This window comes from Haliotis cracherodii, unplaced genomic scaffold (genome assembly GCF_022045235.1).
Source record: "Haliotis cracherodii isolate W230 unplaced genomic scaffold, xgHalCrac1.p SCAF_4, whole genome shotgun sequence".
Lineage (NCBI taxonomy): Eukaryota > Metazoa > Mollusca > Gastropoda > Lepetellida > Haliotidae > Haliotis > Haliotis cracherodii.
In genome coordinates, this window is record NW_027266297.1 from 61,665,121 (window position 1) to 61,685,285 (window position 20,165).

At 38.0% G+C, this 20,165-nt stretch overlaps 1 protein-coding gene and 1 pseudogene across 1 annotated transcript; both read left to right on the forward strand.

Moving 5' to 3' along the window:
• The first annotated feature begins 2,521 nt into the window (after window positions 1-2,521).
• LOC139478945 (2'-5'-oligoadenylate synthase 1A-like) lies at window positions 2,522-8,994 on the forward strand (annotated as a pseudogene).
• A 3,647-nt stretch (window positions 8,995-12,641) lies between these two features.
• Window positions 12,642-19,120, forward strand: LOC139480102 (2'-5'-oligoadenylate synthase 1A-like). Its single transcript, XM_071263119.1, has 6 exons — window positions 12,642-12,729; window positions 14,085-14,517; window positions 15,898-16,186; window positions 16,576-16,733; window positions 17,443-17,642; window positions 18,147-19,120. The coding sequence occupies exons 1-6, from the start codon at window positions 12,710-12,712 to the stop codon at window positions 18,559-18,561; spliced, it is 1,515 nt and encodes a 504-aa protein (XP_071119220.1). The 5' UTR covers window positions 12,642-12,709; the 3' UTR covers window positions 18,562-19,120.
• The last annotated feature ends 1,045 nt before the right edge of the window (window positions 19,121-20,165 follow it).

The following is a 20,165-nucleotide window of genomic DNA, read 5'->3' on the forward strand; positions in this document are numbered from 1 at the left end:
TATTATTATTATTATTATTATTATTATTATTATTATTTATTTTATTATTATTAATAATAATTTTTTTTAATTTATTTATTTATTTATTTATTTATTTATTTTTTTAAATATTTTTTTTGGGGGGGGTTATTTAATTTGCTTTACCCACTAAAGATCCCAGAGATACCCAAACTAAACAATTTTCCCAACTTGTAGATTTTCCTATATATTTTTTTAGGGGGTGCCTTTTGTTCCTGAAACAGAAGAAATAAATTCTGTTGCTATTTGTGGTGGGGATGGTAGGATTTGACACTATATTGACCAGACTATATACATGTAGTACCACAGGTGTGTTGCAATATATCGCAGTACATTTAATTGAAATACCATTGTTATGAAGATATATATGTTACCTTTCTTGCATTCTGCCATCAGGTGAGTGTATTACGCAATACGATTCACCGAATATTGAAATCTAACGTGTTTCTATAAGCACCCGGTCAGCTCCTTGTACCTGAGAATTAAGTAATGTTAAAGCTATTTGTCACAATTTTTCTCTCTTTAATATGAATAATATGTTTACATGTGCAAAACGACGCGACGTGATTCAGCCAAGCGTGGTTGTATAAAAATGTTACTAAAAATATGTTAGTTTTATGTTCAACGTTATATATGCCAATTTTTATGATATGTCTGATGTTGATCAGTTAGCTTTTATTATGTCATGCCCATATATTTTTTAAGTTACTGCCAAAACCTGCATGGATGTCTTAGATGTTAGAAAATTATGTTTATATACATCTTAATTTTTTATAAATATTTTATGCTATTTACCCTTTTTACTAACGTATATATATTTATTCCATATTTTATGTCTGTGTATCATTTTACGTTCTGTAATCTCTCATAATCACATACGGGATGGCTCATCACATGTATTTTGTTATGTGACCTGTATATATATTTATTTGTATGAGGTGAGACATGAAATAAATTTACCTTTACCTGTAACCTGCATTTGGTTCAGGTGTTGGGTGGTATCTTCGAGGAAGACGCACATTAAGCAATTCGCCGACGTCATAATGTACATCTCCCTCATCTGTTTCATATTTAGACCTATGCATAAAGAATCAGCGACAAGACACTCTCCACAAGACTGTATGACAAGAGGGATGACTTCAACTTTCCAAAAGTCAACTTTCCCTTCATGTCGAGCATTCTTTCGATCCAGCCTTTGGTGCTATCATTTCACAACTTTTGAGATACAATTTCCCTGAGTGAAAATGGATTTTCCCGTTGCAAGGTGGACGCCTAATGTATCCAAAGCACGTTGATCACGCTGATGTTCCTGATGTTCCTGATGTTTGTTTAGCAGTATATGCATGAACTACTTCGGGTCCTCACTGTACAGTAAAATGGGTGTTTTTGAAAACAAACGGTGTGTGCAAAATTTAACTGACATTTAAATGACATAAATTGCACCGTTGTCAGTTCTCCCACTGCTGACCAATTAACACATGTCATAGCAACTGATGCTTCATTTTCCTGTTTAATAATATTATAGTCCACATATGGTAAATGCTCGTAGATGGCTATTGCCGATGAGATGCTTCTTCAACGAAATCACCAAGCGAATGATAACAGATGGAATGGTTTTCTACGTTCTGAAAGACAGGTTCTAAATATAATAAGTTGAGCCTTCTCTGGTATTATTGTTGTATATGCATGCCTTGTCGAAGGCATTGGTCATCTTCGAGCGTTAGAACATGTTTTTCCTTTTGTGAGAATGAACCAGAATCTTTGATGCACGTTATATAGAATGCCATTAATGAAAATAGTTTAAGTTCAATAGTATTGGCCATTAATGACAAAAATTCTGGTACATTAATCTTATTATCATTTTAAGTAAAAGATATACATGTATTTCTATTTCTAGTATTACGAAGGAAAAACCAACACTAATCCCTTTCATCGAAATTTTGAAAAAATATATTTATTTTATACAATAAAATCTATATAATGTAATTATAACATGATGTATCCATTAAAATGGATAAACAGAATTTAAAAAAAGTTGACATTGGTTCAGTGTTTTGAAATTCGTTTAACTATTGATGTAAAAATGCGGAGTTAATATTTGGATATAAGACTCGTTTTGTAAACTAATTTGAATTTGTAACAAATTATATTGATTCATTCAACTATAGATATGAATTTAACGACATAAGTATCGCATTTTTCTGGTTTTCTGTTATCTGGAAAACTGGTTCTTACGTCGTGTATCTGTTATATGTTATAGCTTTGAACAAAACCCTTTAAAATCATATGAATTGTGTAGAGTTTAAAAAAAGAAGAAGTTTTGTCTCTTCTACCTTTAAAATCTGGCATATAATATATGTCAACGACAATATAGCGAGATATCTGGGTTGTTGAGGCTTATCGCTGCATACCAGTACACGCACGCAGCTTTTAAAATTATATCAACCTATTCATGAGCAATATAGAACCCCGAACTCTGGATACAATCTTCTTGAATGCACGCATGCTATCGACTTCTATGCAATGTGCACTGCCTGTGTCAGGTGCGCAACAACTCTCCATAATACAACTGCGCAGTAGAAGTTTCACTTGGTCATACAGTAAACACCTGGTCGTCAATGTAACGACTGAGCTGAGGCAGATTGTGTTTACTGATGTGTGAACGTACACATGCAGGTAGGTAGCATACACTGTACGTGTAGCACTAACCGTCTCTCAACTAGGTACAGAAGTCTTACATGTGTTTGTGGTGTTAAATGGTCACCATATTTATTGCATGTTATCCTTGTTACAGCGCGAGTTTCCTTCGGCGTACATTTTGTATTAAACATCCGGGACTATTGTAATACTGTCACACAACGAATAAACGTCACTTTCAATGTTGATATACTGTCTACAGCTAGGTTTGTTGCACTCTAAATCCTACGTACACTGCTAAATGTTGAGTTGGGTAAGCTAATCCACTGATCTTCCACTCTCAGGGAAGACACTGTTTCTACCACATGACAGAGGTAGTTAAATGTTCGGTTGAATGATCATGACATTATGTAAGTTATTAAGCTGGCACGAAACAGTGTCAGTAATTGAATACAATGGTATTTCTGTCAGCACCATGACAGTATTACGATGCATTATGTTAATTGTTTTCGTCTCTACTCAGCTGACGCTTCGTTAACGCTTCGTCGAATTCTAGCTCATTCCCAGTCACACTGATAGTATGTATCTATTGCATGGTAAGCATATATGAGACTCCATTGGATATACAGACTAACATAAATGGTTTGTAAAGTTTACTAACCTAGTTAGTGAATTTCACTTTCCGCTCAGACACTAACATGTTAGTAGTATGTTTTATTAGGCGGCCTATCGTCACTAATGTTAAGTAGTAATCAGATATACTTTCAGTGTCAGCTTCCTGCATGTGAGCAATACTATAAGCCATACAGTAACAACACAATCTGCAATCTCTTTATTTGTATTCCGTCCCGCTGCCACCTAGGCCACGTCTATTTTCCTAGTCAATACTCATAGTCACCATCAGCTCGGTATATCTGTACGCTTTCATGTTATAATCAATATTGTACCAAGTTCATTGTAAGTCATGGCGGTATATGTGTTATGCAAGTGCCTGTAAATCTGATTTGCACATCTAATTCAAATATATATATTATACATCTCATCCATATTGGCTTAAAGCCTGATATGCACTTTATTCAGCATGTTTAAAGGTGTTTGTTTGTGGTTAAGTAGTGTTTAGGCTTTGAGGCGACAGTTCATTTGATGTATTTGGACCCAAAACAATGTGCATGCCGTTTGGGATTGAAATACATGCCTGAACATGTCGTGTATGTGTTTACATTCTTAAAACATTTTGACAGTGTGGTGTAAGTAGTGAATTACACTAAATTAATTAAAAGTTATATTTACTAATCTTCAGCATAATATTTAGAATATTTAATTCATTCGTTCATAATCTGTCAAATCCGAAAAAACCAGTTGTTGATAGTTGAAACACAATCATCTGGGAAACATCTTGTGATGTTGGCTTTTTGACGCGTTCTTGCGACACACATGACACAATGGGACCCAGGTAACATCTTGTGATTTGGATTTCGTAACGCGTTCTTGCGACACATATAACACAATGGCACCATCCTGTGTCAAACTCCCAAAAGGGGCAAATGTAGGAGGTTAAATGTGATTTCTACAGGCACATTGTTGTTTCACAAAGTCCTTCAACCAGATGTGTTTTTCTGTTCATCGTCAGGATGAAGACACATTGTGACACCTGTAACAGCTCCTTTCCAGATGACAGCGCCCTCTACAACCATACGCTGAGGTCATGTAAGACGTGCATGTACTGCACCTTCAGGTTTGACGATGTTGAAGATATCAGGGAACATATGAATGACAACCATATGCAGGTTTCTTGTTCCATATGCCAGAGAAAGTTCTTCCACCAGGGAGGCCTGGACACACACATGTACAACAACCACAACCCGGATGGGAGAAAGAGAGGGGGTGGTCATCGGAGAAGGGGAATGCGATCTCGACCTCAACAACCTTCGGCTAAGCCATCTGCAATGTCACCAGAATCGAATTTTGTCTCTGAAATGGAAAAATGCGATGATTCTGTGGAAAAGTTACTTGCAGATATGGTGCAGCCAGATCAATCAGTTCTCGAACGATACAGGGAGACCATCGAAAGCCTGAAGCTGTTTCTGCAGAAGATGAAAATATACAGTGTGTCCGAGGTTTTCAAGGTATATACATACATGTACAAGTATTAATGTTGTTTGTCACCATGCAGGGAGGTGAGGTGAAATTGGGATTAACGTCGTGTCCAAGATTATTGCACTTATATAGCGACGTGCATTTACGTGTGTGTGTTTGTGTGGCTGCTTGTACTAGTCCGGATTGATGCCGATTTATACTGCTAGCTCACTGAGATACCATGCCGCAGTTTTAACATGAATACCCCACTCAAACACAGTATACTGACTCCGAGCCAACCAGTCCTTGTTTTAGCCCCTTAATGCCGAGCGCCAGACAGGGTAACAACAAGTACCATCTTTGAACGTCTCTTGGTATGACGCGGCCGATGATCGAACCCCGGACCTTCCGCTCTCCGGGCGGACGCTCTACCACTTGACCAAGGAGGCGGTCTGGATTGTTAGATTTAACGTTAATTTTTCAGTAAGGAATCATATATAGAAACAAGGTTTAAAGTCCTCTTCTTATGCATAGAGGATGTTCGCACTGGTGTATTAGTTCGATATTCGAATCAACACCTTATTGTAAAATGATAGATTACGTACTTTTACATTTGTGCATTCATGTTTTGATTTCTAATCCGTAATTCCTTAATCACATTTTCTCCATTGATGTTTCTTATGGTGTCGAAGGGGCCCAGTATTAATTTTGCAAATTATTGCAGATATCAAAACTGGTTCTATGTACTTTTGATGTTTGCTGTAGAAAAGACCATTTTATTATTGCTTTGAAAGTGTTGAGATCTGTTATCGATCGACTTGGCAATAATACCATTAATGACACTATATGAATTGTATGAATCTCATATTTTGCTATAATTATATCCTTTTTCATATATAAATTTCTTTTGGTATGCCTTAAAAAATTTTTTTCTAAAGTTAAATAAAATATACCCCTTGATCTCTATAGCTATTTTCGTTTTTTTTGTTATTTTCTTTCAGGGAGGATCATTTGGAAAAGGAACTACAATCAAAGTTAAATCTGACATTGATGTCGACATGTTCCTCAACGATTACTCTACAGTCGAAGATTTACAAATTGATATGAAAAACATTCTACAAAACTTACAACATTACATTCAGGATGATAAGGACTGGGCAGCTGCGACCGAGAATGTGGAACTGTCAGATTACGCCGTTCAGTTCCGTATTCAATGCGACACGGGATATATAGACGTAGATCTACTTCCTGCAGTTGATGTGCTGCCCCCAGGTTCGTTGAGCTGCTCGGAAACTGAGTCGATGAATATGTATTTCGTTAACTAATATACAGAATAAGGTTTTACCATCCAAAACTGGCTCCCACTAGAGATATCGCTTAGGTGGGACAAACGATATCTCCATTGTAGATATCTCTGCAATGAATTTCAGACCATTGTGACGTCATTGGTTATCATGACGTCACAATGAAATGACATCACTAATGGCTCTGCTACTGAAGCTGTAAGCAGTACTTTTTACACTTAAGACACTGCTTATTACTGTCGGCAAACTGTAAAAGAAAATGGAATGGTGGATGGTAAATACAATCTCACCCTCGTGTCTTTTGATATCAATTATATCCACACTAGTTGATATGTTGATATCAAAAGACACTCGGGTGAGATTCTCTATATATCAAGATTAGTGTGTATTATCATGTATATGGTGAGATTATCTGTAAATAAAAGTTACAAACCCCTTCCATATTCCTAAGAAATCTCTTATAAAAAAGAGTCAATTTTACGATTCCGTCTATATCATGAGCAAAAAGGGCACTTGCATTGTACTTGTAATTTTATAATTGTAAAGAATCCGAGAAGACATCAAAGGAAGTATGGGAACAGATGAAACGTGAAACGCCTGACGTGAAGACCTACTATTCAGCCAGCTTTTCACCTCAGCAGGTCAAGTTCGTGAAACGCTGTCCATCAAGAGTGAAAGACCTTATTCGTCTTGTGAAGCACTGGAAGAGGGTAGGTTGTGTTTTCTCATGTCAGAATGATGAGATCTGATTGGTCCACCTGATCTTGATAAAATACTGTGTAACCTGCCTTGTAGGTTATTACGTTTCTCACCGGGGGAATAAATCTCTTATACCCCGCCACGAGCAATACAGACTGCACGTGAATTTCTGAGAAGCACAATAAATCCTTTATAACCCGCACGCTTTTCCGAGTCAATCTAAGTGACGTGACATAGCACGAGTAAACCACATCTCAATCGAACAGCTTTAATGAAAATATGTTGGTAAAATAAATTCGTTGTAACAGGATCACTCGGGGTACATAGGGTTATATCCGTACCTCAGTAGGTTTTACACAACACGCCTCCGGCCCGTGATATAAAACCTTACCCAGGAGGCATAAAACCGCATGTGCCCCTCGTGGTCCGGCTACAACTTATAATGTCCTGATACATATTTGCAGATTGACGACGTCAAAATCAGGTCCTACTGTATTGAACTCATGGTGATTCACCTGTGGCGAAAATGGGGAAAGCCAGAAACAATTGATATGAAGAAGCGGCTGCGTGACATCTTTCAGCAACTCTCATCAATGAGTACAACAAGTATCACATGGCCAGACGAATATGACATCACAAGATTTTCGGAAATACCGTAAGGATGCATACGTGCTAAGAGAACTTAGAGTGCTGCCACACGTTGGAAACTGAGAAGAGCTAATAAGGTTTACAACAAAATAAGACGTAATAGCTCATTGTCAGGTCTTTCGGCATTGCACTGTCTCTGTTTTGCAAATAAACGCTTCCATGTTGAAGGTACCCCCCCCCCCCCCCCCCCACCCCCCCAAATATATTTTGATACCGTTCATCAAGAAGGACAATAGGACAATGAGAATCATATGGCCTATCAAGTACACAAATTCCTTATTTAAACACTTACATTATAGGACATTTCTAACCCATAATGTATTCTCCTTTATTGTGCATGCTTATGTAACATTATTGTGATGAGGCCGCAAAATAGTAATACTTTCAGTATCTAAAAACATTGACCACTTTCTAATTTTGAGATATGTTTTCCAAGTATGTACGTATTTTATGTTTATTTTACCTTTTCTGTTTTCATAAACGAAAAAGACGTGGCAGTTGTGTCATGGACCCGGCAAACCCATTTATGAACACAGCACCTACTGCTGCCCAGGCGAAGACAGTTGAGGAGAAAGCCCGCATTGTTTACCATAAACTCATTAAACTGTGTGCAACGTAGGCGACCTGTCGCTTGAACTTACGATTAAACGTAGCAACGTAGAGGTTACGTATGATCTCGTGTTTAAAGGCTGTTGCAGTCGACTTCCATGAATGAATAAGACCACTGTGAATATGAAATATTTCTGTACTTCACAATGTATTTTTGAATTATATAGATACCACTTTATCAGTGGTTCGCATATTGCTTGTACATCTCCGCTTCTTCCACTTTGTTTTAACCGGGCACATTTGTCACGCAGGTCATACGATCACTTGAATGTAAAAGCAGAATATCATGTGCGCGCATGGCAGACTTGACAATAGATTAAACACAGTAACATGTCCCACTGCAAAACTAATACCAGTCTTGTAGGTACATGCGTATTTGTGTTTGTTGTTGCCATGGTAATGGTGACGGTTGCCACCATTTGGGCAGGATACGGTCACCTTTTTGCGAACACCTTGCATTATCACTATTTGATAGTGATTCATAAACACATATGCTCATTATATACATGTAGTCGGAATCTTACTATAGACTCTGCTTCATGCAGATATAGAAAGGGTTTTGTCGCTTTATTTATTTTCAATGTTGACTCTGCAAAATGATTGAGCTTTTGTTTGTTAACTGCTGCAACGATATTGTCCCTAACGGTTACATCAAATATGTTCTTGATGGGCACATTGTTACTGACAATGACCATGAATACACCCTATGGTTTTTATAGTTCATGGTGTGGTTGTCCATTGTATTGTACTGGTTCGCCCTGATTATGTTTCTAGGTTTGTCAGCACCATACCCGTACTCGTGGGTTTCACCGAAGTGGTTAACGTCCGAGACCTGCATCTAGGCTAGTGTCAAGCTAGGTTACATAACAAATGTGCCGTAAAACATTAACTGTTACTCCCTGTGAAATAGACACCACTTAGTATCATGTTTGTGAGTTTGATAGATTGATATGTTTACCTTGTTGATAGACTTTTGATTTATAGTTGGTTGAAAATTTTAATAAAAAATACACATCATATTGACTTTTCATTTTTTGTGCACCAGCTCAGCTAATCCTATACCGCTGCCTCATTAAGCTATACATTATAGCGATGACAGACCACTGAGATATGTGAGCGTGCAATGTCTGGCAGTATATGACATTTATTTAACTAAAATACAGGCTAAGGAGCCGTGGCTATCACATGTTAACTACTACGGATGCAATCTCATTTTAATACATAAGGCATCGTTTTCTTATGCCACAAAAGTAGCATGATCAACTTTTACAAACAGTTTCTGTTTCTTAGGTTCGTAATATATGCATAATACGAAATGTCACACGGGTGGAAGGACGGTCACTGCAGTCTGTTTTTGTTATATCCGTTCTCTGGACAACGTTACATAATGTGACGTCAACCGATGATGGTGTCCTGCAAAAGCATATACTGAGGACGTATCACACATGCATAGTCTGTTTCTTCAGTTTGGTAATGTTTACAGGTGTTGAGGTGAAATGGGGTTTCACGTCGTGTCCAAGTTTTTTGCACTTTTATAGCGACGTGCATGCATGTGTGTGTATGGCTGCTTGTACGGACTGATGTCGATTTAATAGTGCTCGTCCAATGAGATACCATGCCACAGTTTAACATGAATACCCCACTCAAACACAGTATACTGACTCCGAGTCGACCAGTCCTTGTTTTAGCCCCTCAATGCCCAGAGCCAGGCAGGGTAACAATAAGTACCTTTTGACGTCTTTTGGCATGACGCGGCCGGGGATCAAACCTCGGACCTACCGCTCTCCTGATGGACGCACTACATGTACCTCTAGTTCACGGAGGCCAAGGTAATGTTAACCAAATCAGTGAACAACATCTGTATGAACAAATATTTATATGAGTCTATTTCCGTATGCAGATGTTATTTAGAGTCGTTGAACATCGATGAATAATTTCTGCGTTGTAGTATTTCACTGATACACGTCTATCATAATTAAGACAGGTGCAACACACTGATACAAGATTGACAATATTAATTCCAGTTAATGTCAATAATTTCTAACTTCTAACCATTCTAGACATTATACAACCTATTTTCTTACTAAATTTTGAAAATCGTAATTTCAAATGTATTTTCTTCCGAAATACAATGGTTTGTAAAATTCTTAATGGTAAACTGTAGCGATGATACATAAATATATAATGGTGGGTTTACCTCATGTGGCTCATGACCACAATGTTAATATGTTATCGAACACAATCGTGTGTTGTAATGCATATGTGTCAACCTCAAACGTACTCGAACATTATCCGTGTCACGTTTGTTTGCATAATCTCCACTGTCATTCGTGCACAGTAATAACGTGTTATTTATAAGGGGCGTACATTTGTAGATAAGTAGTGCTGATTTACGAATCTCCTTTTATCATTTCAATATTGAGTGATATGCTCTCGTCACGATCACATAAACCCAACTGATTTCTTTTTTCCGAGTGTATAGAAGACAGGATCCGTATATTCAAATTCAAGAACGTTTGGGGCAGACGTTACATGATGGACAGGAACAAAAAGGATCTGTGCCACAGTGTAGTGTCGAACGAAGGTTCAGAAATGTTGTATTTGTTCATGTACGTTATGTTATATATCCGCGAAATCGATCAAGGTACCCGTATATCCATCCGTACTTGTCGTCCACAATTGTTTGATAGGCATTACTTAGAAGTTGACGGATGACAAAGTAGACACAATTTATGGATAACAACTTCTGTAATACTGTTAAAAGCAGCGTTTCTGTATAGATCCGTATACCGTTGTCAAGCAAGACTGAATGAGGGACATTGTACAGAATTTATATAGTAGGTGGAGGAATAACAGTAACAACAATTGCGTGCAATAGCATGTGTACCGTTAACTGGGCGTCGATAGATAATTTGCAAATCTTTTCATGTTTGTAGTTAAGGTGCTCAAGTTATTGGTTGGACTTTACGGGGTAAGATACGTTTTATTACAATGTATAGACCTTGATTATCGATTAGATCGTTTTGACTGGGTGCCGCCATTTTGTTTGATGCGAATGCAAGCGATATGAGAGATGAAATTTTATTGGTAAAAAGGGGAACATAGAAGTGACATAACTCGTAACAGCCACTCTGTAATGTGTAAATTGACACGGCACCAAAAGCTATTAATACATTATGACTTTTAGAAAGTTGAAACAAATGTTTGTTTTTTTATTACACGTCCTTATAGAGTACAACTTTCTGGTACTTTTTTGGGTTACGTCTTTTCCGAGATTCGAACCCACACTTTCGGAAAGAGGCATCCAATCGCCAGCACACAAAGTCTCGATGGCAAAGTCCCAAAGCCACGGTAGCTTACAGCCTGTATAATATACGATGTACAACACTGCAAGGGCGGTATGTGATAAAGCTATGGACCTATTGCTAATTGAGATAATAGGTCAAAGTCCAATATTCTTATCATACAAAATATACACCTGGTAAACTGAGAGAAAGAAGACATATTTCGTCTAAACATTTTAAGCTTATAAAATAAAGTTACATTACGAAGGATGTCTAAGGCAGTCTTTGATAGGTATTTCGAAGGAGCAAGAACATAAAGGCATGACACTTTGTATGTATAAAAAGGCACACTTTGAAACATGTTTAAGGCTCAAACTGTGACAGATGATTGGTTAAAATATGCGCAGAAAAAACATAGAGGAAGAACATTTCATAAACGTAAGTAACTGCATGAATTGCCTGAAACTGTGATGGTTCCATCTGTGATATTTGAAGTTGAAGTTATTTATAAAACAACTGAAACTCCTGTTTTACTGAAAACAAATTACATAGTAGGTACATTATGCCTTGCATTGTACGAAAGAAATACTGTGCCCATTCCTATCAGCATGTATGTGCATGTGATAATATGTCAAAAGAATACTGTTCATTATTATATGTATGTATTTTTACAAAAATATAATTGCGCACCTGTTTATGTTGGGGTGAAAATTGAACACTTAAACATTAAGCAATGTGTGAAGCCCATTTCAGGTGTCCCCCGCCGTGACATTGCTGAAAAGCGGCGTAAAACCTCACTCACTCACTCACTAACTCACTCACTCACTCACTCACTTAGTGTGACATTGTGATGTCATATTATCTTAAACAAACACATTGCCTTTCATTTGGCAACACCAAAGTATGTTTCTCTCTGTCTAGGAATTTTACACGTAACACTATCGTACTTTTAGTACTGACCCGGCTCATTATGAAACTTTATTGTTTCCTCTATCGTACTTATTTGATGCATTCACGATCACGATGCATTTGTACATGTAACATTCAGAAATGTTCATTAAAATATCACACCAAAACATTTCGTTCAAAGTCAAACATGTATCATATAACTTCAAACATTAAAGGCTGATCTTACATTCAGTCGCACAAAAACGCCTTGTATATGTAGAAAATGTGTGTGAAAGTGATGATAACTTAGACAAAAAGGTCGTCGTTATCTCATTAATGATGTGATGAGAGACCTCGCGAGGAGTGATGGTTGTATGTCGATACGTCTGTGCAGCTAGAAAAGGTAAATCCCCGTCCCAGGTTCCCCGCCGGAATTCCCAGTCAGCTCAAGATAGACAAAGTAAACAAATCAGACTGTGTACGCCTGACGGTGGAGGGAGACGTATTTGTATAGCTACACGAATAAACTATCACAGATGATCAACAATGACCAAGAAAAAGACGAAGTAAGTGATTACATGTTCTCCAGATCTATGATGTATGTTAGTATATAACAACCTAATACAGTATAAGACGAGACACAAACGTCAATCAATGATTTCGCTTCGACCTATAGAGTAGGAACGGATGGTAGCTGTAGCAGTTGTTACGTGCATTGATCTCATTGGTGAATGCAATGTATATGGACGTTGTTAATATATCAACTGTGGCTTACAGCGATCGCAGCCGTAGTGTTATTAACAAGTTGTTGGTTGGGTCGATATCGTACTTTCGGTTTGTCGGATTGTCCCACTAGGTTACTGTGACATGTTAGGGTATGCTAGGGCTAGTTTACACTTGAAAGAGATCAGATACCTACAGTGTATTGCATGGAGGTTGAGATAGCAAGTGAGTTTTTACAGTGTTCACTAAATACACCATATTTCCACGAGGCGGTAGTGAATATATACGAGCAGTTTTCTTTGGGGAATCCCCGGGCAATGGCGGACTTCCCAATGAGCGGGAATAGAAGCGTCACACAAGAAGGATCATAAACTTGTTCTCGTTACACTTGAACGGAATCAGATTACTGCAGTGTAATGGTAATACACATTCGTTGAACAAGGGGCACTGCATGAAACACTATTTTTTAATTTGACGCTTCATAAACATTTGTTACTGGAAGATGGTGTGGAAGATGATATAATACTGTGACATTACTTGGGGGTATTACACAAATAGTAGAATGGATGAACCTTTCTACACGGACTACTTTCATTAACATCGCCTGCACAGAAATCAGTTCCCGGAACATAAGTCCATGCTGTACCTAAAGCATATACATTACAGTGTGTAAATAAACTCCCAGAGTGAGTGAGTGAGTGAGCTTTTAGCAATATTCCAGCAATACCACGGCGAATTAAACCAGAAATGGGCTTCACATATTGTACCCACGTCGGGAATCGGACCTTGGTCTTCGGCGTGACGACCGAACGCTTTAACCACTAGGCTACCCGACCGCCCCTAAACTCCCAGAGAAACCATGGGGTGGCTGTATCACGCACATTTCTGATTTATGCATCATATGCTTCTAATATTCTTTCACTCTTCTGTGTATATAATAATGTATAAATATTTATAATATAAAAATGTATATGTAAATTAATTTTGGTACTCTCCGAAACCAAAGGAGTAAAAAAGGAGTGGTATTTCATATTGATATAGTCACCTAAATATTAGTCAGTTGTTATATTGAAGATAATACACGCATTCTGAGTTAGCTAAACTGGTGATTGATGGCATGAACATTTTCATGTAAATCATATATAATATATAAATAAATATAAATAAATATGTAATCACGATGATTGTCGTTTTTCAGGAGCAGTGGGTTATATAAGTGTAAAGAATGTTGCAAAGATTTTCAAACCGATCTTGCATTATTCCAACATCTGACTTCGAGAAGCATGCGATGCGGGAACAGTGCTTGCTTTTATTGCGACTACGATGAGAGCGTTCCAGGTGACTTGTCAGATCACATCAAGACACGACATTCTGTTTTCGAATGTGCATTTTGTTCTAAGAAATTCTTCTTGAGAACTCATTTTGAGGGACACATGAAACGCGAAGAAGGCATAGTGAATTCATGGAGGGATGATCCTTTGCCTGGAATGGACGACACAGAATCATTCAGCGAATTGATAGAACGCCTGAATCCGGATGCAGTTGTTTACGAAGAGTGTCACAGAATTAAGGAAAAGTTGGAATGGTTCATGCACCACAACACATCTTACAAGAAATGCCACATCACCATGGTAAGGTATAGATGGCGCGTTGATTATGATTGTATGATTATACTTTTGTATAGTTTGCATTATGTTTACAATTTTATGATAAGCTGAGCAATTAAGCCACCAACTAATAAACCGTGTTTAGACCTTGAGACAACTAAAGTTTGATTGTTTAATGTATTAATGTGAAGAAGGAAAATGTAAATGGGGTTTACTTTACTCGGCTTCCAGTCACAATAAAGTGACATGACAATCCTTGAAACGTGTTGTCCATGCGGCGAATCGAATCCCAATGAACTCGAAGAGCCAACGCTTTCACAAACGAACTAACCCAGCACCCCTTGCATACAGTAAAACAACAATGTATTACAAATTTACTTTCAAAAGACATTGTTTGTAATTATGAATAAGGTCATAATTAGGAGATAAACATACTGTGTTTTGAATGTAGAGCTAGCCCTGCAGGCACAACGACGTTGTATCAACGTCACATTTCAACGTTGAAAGAACGCCATTGCCTGCTAGGAGATTACTTGTAGATTTAACCGCGCTAAATTCAAGTTGGTGAACCGAACGCGACGTTGCAGATTTAGCGCGGTTAAAACAGCAGGTAACCTGGCTCTACATTTAAAACACAACGGTTTTTTTCTCCATTCGAACATGACTGAACAAATCGCGAACTATTTGGTATTGAGAACTGTGTTGAGTGAAGCGGCGTGGGTGTTTTCCAGTCCAGTGCCGAGAGGAATGTCGATCAGAATGTACGGAATCACCGACAACAGCTTTTGAACAAGATATGGCGCTCTATATACTTTCACAGTTTGTTTACACCGCAACATCCCACCCGAGTTAACGGCAGCCACTGAAAGCTAGCAGCACGGCAACTTTGTAAGCTAAAATGAGATGGACACTCTAAAGAAAACTAAGCAAGCCTTGTAAAGGTTACGTTCGTCACCGCGCGTCATTATAATGACGTCATATCGAATATTGCAGTAACCGCAACTTTACTTTTGTAGCCTACAAAGGTACTTGGTAGAATTGTTATTCAACAATATGTCACGCGCATAGCGTATTTCATGCAAATATATAAAATACGAAACGAGCTCCCGTGTAATACCAGAACTATTCACGAGTTGCATTAAATTGGTATTACACGGGAGCTCGTTTCGTATTCACACGGGAGTGAGTTAAGTATTTAAAACTTTTTCTCAGAATTTCACTGTCGTGTGAAAATATAGGCAGACATCTACGCGATCCACAGCATTATCCAATTGATTTTAACAAAACAATACTTCAAACACGTCAAAAGTTGACACGTAAGGATTCAGGATTCCTTCCTTTCCAGAAAACTATTGAGGTATTAATGCACATTTACTTATTATTTATTCGTATTGTCATTTCCAGGCAGGATCAATAGCGAAACAAACTCAATCAAGAAAGGCAGATGTCGACCTGATTCTCTTCTTGCACGAGTACAAAACCATGACGACTTTTATAGAAAGCAAAGAGGCGATTATAGAACGAATCAAACGCCATGTCGAAAATTGGGACATGAATTGGGCCCATGGGCTGAGGTTTCAAAAGAGCACACCAAACTCAATACAGTTTGAGCTGAGTGTTAGTGGCACGTCGATGGATGTGGATCTACTACCAGCTATGCAACTGTTGCGCCGTAACAGTTCTTCTGAGAGGGGTATATTCGTACCATTTATGAAGTTAATCATCAGTTATTTGTGTCTACCCCACGAACACGAAATATATATTAGCTTTCACCTCACATAAAAAAAAAACAACTTTCGATACTGAACAAATATAATTATGTTGAACATATTTTTACTAAATTAAACACAGATCAGACATTACTAGAAAGGGGTACTAATTTATTAAATTCACATGTCCGGCACTTTGGTATCATAATTTGATTGTTTAATGATTCATGTGTGTATAAACAACAGTATGATGTGAGCTATTGTGGTTTAGATGAACATCGCAATCAGGTCTTTACTGGTTGATTCTTCCTGTGGAATGGAGTATTTGATATAAAAGGTAGTATGCTAACCTCAAACCCTTCTCATTTTGCAGATGCATTGTACACAAATATGAAATCCATGTCAGCAAAGGAGAGGAAACATTGTGTGCCGTGCCTGTCTGAGCTGCAGGTCGAGTTTGTGCAGAACGTACCAAACACGTTGAAAGACGTCATAAGGATAATCAAATATTGGATTAAGATTGTACGCAAGGTACGTGATATAATTGGTACTTCTGTGATTGTTTTTCTTTGATTGCTTTGATTTTTTTCATTTTTGTTTAACGCCGCACTTAGTAATATTCCAGCTATATGAATAAAAAATATAATCCAGTCTCGACCTGACAATCCAGTGCTTGACATCATAAGCATCAATCCACGCAGTTGGGATACGATGACACGTATAAACCAAATCAGCCAGCCTGACCACCCGATCCCGTTAGTCGCCTATTACGCCAAGCATGGGCTGCTGAAGATCATTTCTTACCCGGAATATTAACTGGACGTTATGTGTACGTTTGTTGTGGACCTGTGAAGATCCGGGGTAGAATAGATCTTCAGCAACCCATGCTTGCCGTAAAAGGCGACTATGCTTATCCTAAGATGCGACAGTGTTGTGTTGTTCCTCGTCTTAACTGAATACTTATAAGATGCTAAAAACAACTAACGTTAGTCATTGCTCTTCGACATATGTGAACACAAATCATGTCACAGCATGTAGTCTTGAAGAGTAAATCATAATCCAAAGTTATTGGCGATATTTTCACTCTGAAAACGCTATGGTCGGGGCCTTATATAACGGTGTCGAAAACAGAGAGGCCTTTGGTCCAGACTCAGCTAAGACATAGAGCCCCACACCCGAAGCCAATGTCTGATCATAACACGGAACAACAACCACGTGTAAATGATATTTTGATTTTTAGGATGAGAGTTGTACAACAGTCCGGTGTTACTTCTGTGAGTTAGTGGTCATTGACTATTGGGTGAAAAACGACTCACCTGACGACCACGAGATCGACATTGATGACTACGTGAAACAAGTCTTATACCGCCTCTGTTTCTGTCAGAGTCTTCGGATCATTTGGCCTGATACTTACAACTTCCTCAAATACAGAAGTGAAGAGTAAGTACAGAAATGACTATTTCATGGAATATGTTTTGACACGATGACGAATAATGCATTAATATCTACGTTCCAAACCTGCAGATTAAAACCACAGTTGGTTTACAAATCATTAGCTGGACAGCGGGCATGCTCTATCACAATTCAACGACGTCATTATATGTTATGTGACAAACTTAAATATTTACGAGCTACTAGGTATTAGTTAATGCTTAATTATCCCTATGAATGAATGAATGAATGAATGAATGAATGAATGAATGAATGAATGAATGAATGAATGAATGAACGAACGAACGAACGAACGAATATTATTAATATTTAGCTTCTGGATGCTCTATTCATGATGACATTGAACATGACATTAACGTTTCATTCATCTGCGTATACACATTATCGGAATACAATATACGCTTTTATGTTCGCTTAATAACATCATGGTCATCCATATCAGATAAAGCAAAGTCCTTATGCTGTAAAAGTAATTTTGTTTCTTTATTTCAGAGCCGAGCCTATAGTACTGGATCCGGCAAATCCCTTTGTGAATGTTGCGCCCAACATGAAGGATGCTTTACGAGTGAGTCAATGCGCCATTAAGCTGTTTGAAAGATATGGCACTGTCAAACCTAAACACTTGTCTTCTAGACAACTGGCATACCGAAATCAAGCCTATATCTGCCCTACTGTGCCCTTACAACGACCTGCTGCCGTGGCGATAGACATGAGGGATTCCTATTCTTATGATGTTTCTACAGGTACTGAGGTCATGTCATCGGTGAATGCCCAAATGCATTCGAGCAACCCTAGCTCGAAAAAACCAGCAAAATCCCTCTATGTCTGGAGATGCAAGTTGCTGCTGGGGTTGCTGCTGGGGTTCCTGCTAGTTTTAGGAGTCATACTATGGAGTGTGAGATCCTAAATTCCATCGGTCAAAGATGAAGAAAAGGACCACAGATGTCAACTTTCAATCAAAGATGAAGAAAGGGACCACAGATGTTTACTTTCAATCAAAGATGAAGAAAGGGACCACAGATGTTAACTTTCAATCAAAGATGAAGAAAGGGTGGTCCACAGATGTTAACTTTCAGTCAAAGATGAAGAAAGGATCCACAGATGTTAACTTTCAGTCAAAGATGAAGAAAGGGACCACAGATGTTAACTTTCAGTCAAAGATGAAGAAAGGACCACAGATGTTAACTTGCAATCAAAGATGAAGAAAGGGTCCACAGATGTTAACTTTCAGTCAAAGATGAAGAAAGGAACCACAGATGTTAACTTTTAGTCAAAGATGAAGAAAGGGACCACAGATGTTAACTTTCAATCAAAGGATTGGAGCAAACTTCCGGACATCGCTATCAAAGTGATGTTAATTCAGAACCGGAGTTGTTACTTAGAATATTGCAAAGTTATATTTTGCGATAGTGACACAGACATGTCATAAACATTAAATTGATTTGCATAACTGATCTTTATACATGTTATCCGTCATGACTGTTTAACAACACCTTATTGCTCAACAGAGCAACGTTCTACATGAAATATATCACTTCTACATGAAATATATCAATATATATATATATATATATATATACATAGTTAGCGGTTATGTTGATGTTGATATTGTAATGATGTTGGTGACTGATTAACAACTCTATCTTATTGCTCAACAGAGCAACGTTCTACATGAAATATATCACTCATATATCACGGAGTATCAGCTTTATATCGCCCATGGGAGGCAGCTCGTTGAAAGTTACACTTTGGTCATTCCTACAAGAACTAGTACAACGCCTCTGTTTGAAAAGACAATCTGATTTTTGAGTTGGAGGATCCTGTAACGGCTAAGGGTAGCTACTCTGAAAACCTGACGTAACCATGAACAGCATCATTCCAAGTAAAAAGCGTAACAAGAACCCACATTCATATACGTACTGCAAAATGCACAATCAGGTTTATATCTACTATGTAATATCACTAACCAACATCAATAGGGACCAAAACCTTGGGATAAAATTTTAGTTAGAGACCAAACTGTACTTGTATCAATAAACAGTGTTGGCATGTTTTTGCTTCCTTTCTTAAGTGTGAAATATATATTCTAACATAGGGACGGTTCAAAAAGCACGAGTTGGGCTTAACAACATTAATTCAGTGATAATAGCGTGTGTCAGATTAACTCGGAAAAAAACATCAAGTGATCCAGGTCTTTCACATTTACATCTTTGGTCCCATCTCAAGAGGTTGAAGATGTCTGGATGAGCCGCTTACGCCCCTGTGGATTTCAGTTGTCAGTTTATGAATTATGTTGTGGAGCGAAGGCCCAAACTCGTGGAATCAAAATCTATGGAAGTACTTCACCAACGAGGAACGTCGTACCTATAACAACCACGACAGCTGGCAGTATAGGTTACACACAACCAAATGTTTTCCCTCAGACTTCTACAGTTACGTAATATTTTGTAAAAAATAATTAAGCATTCAACAGCTATGACCAGTACGTATGTGCACAGTTCAGCAGCAATA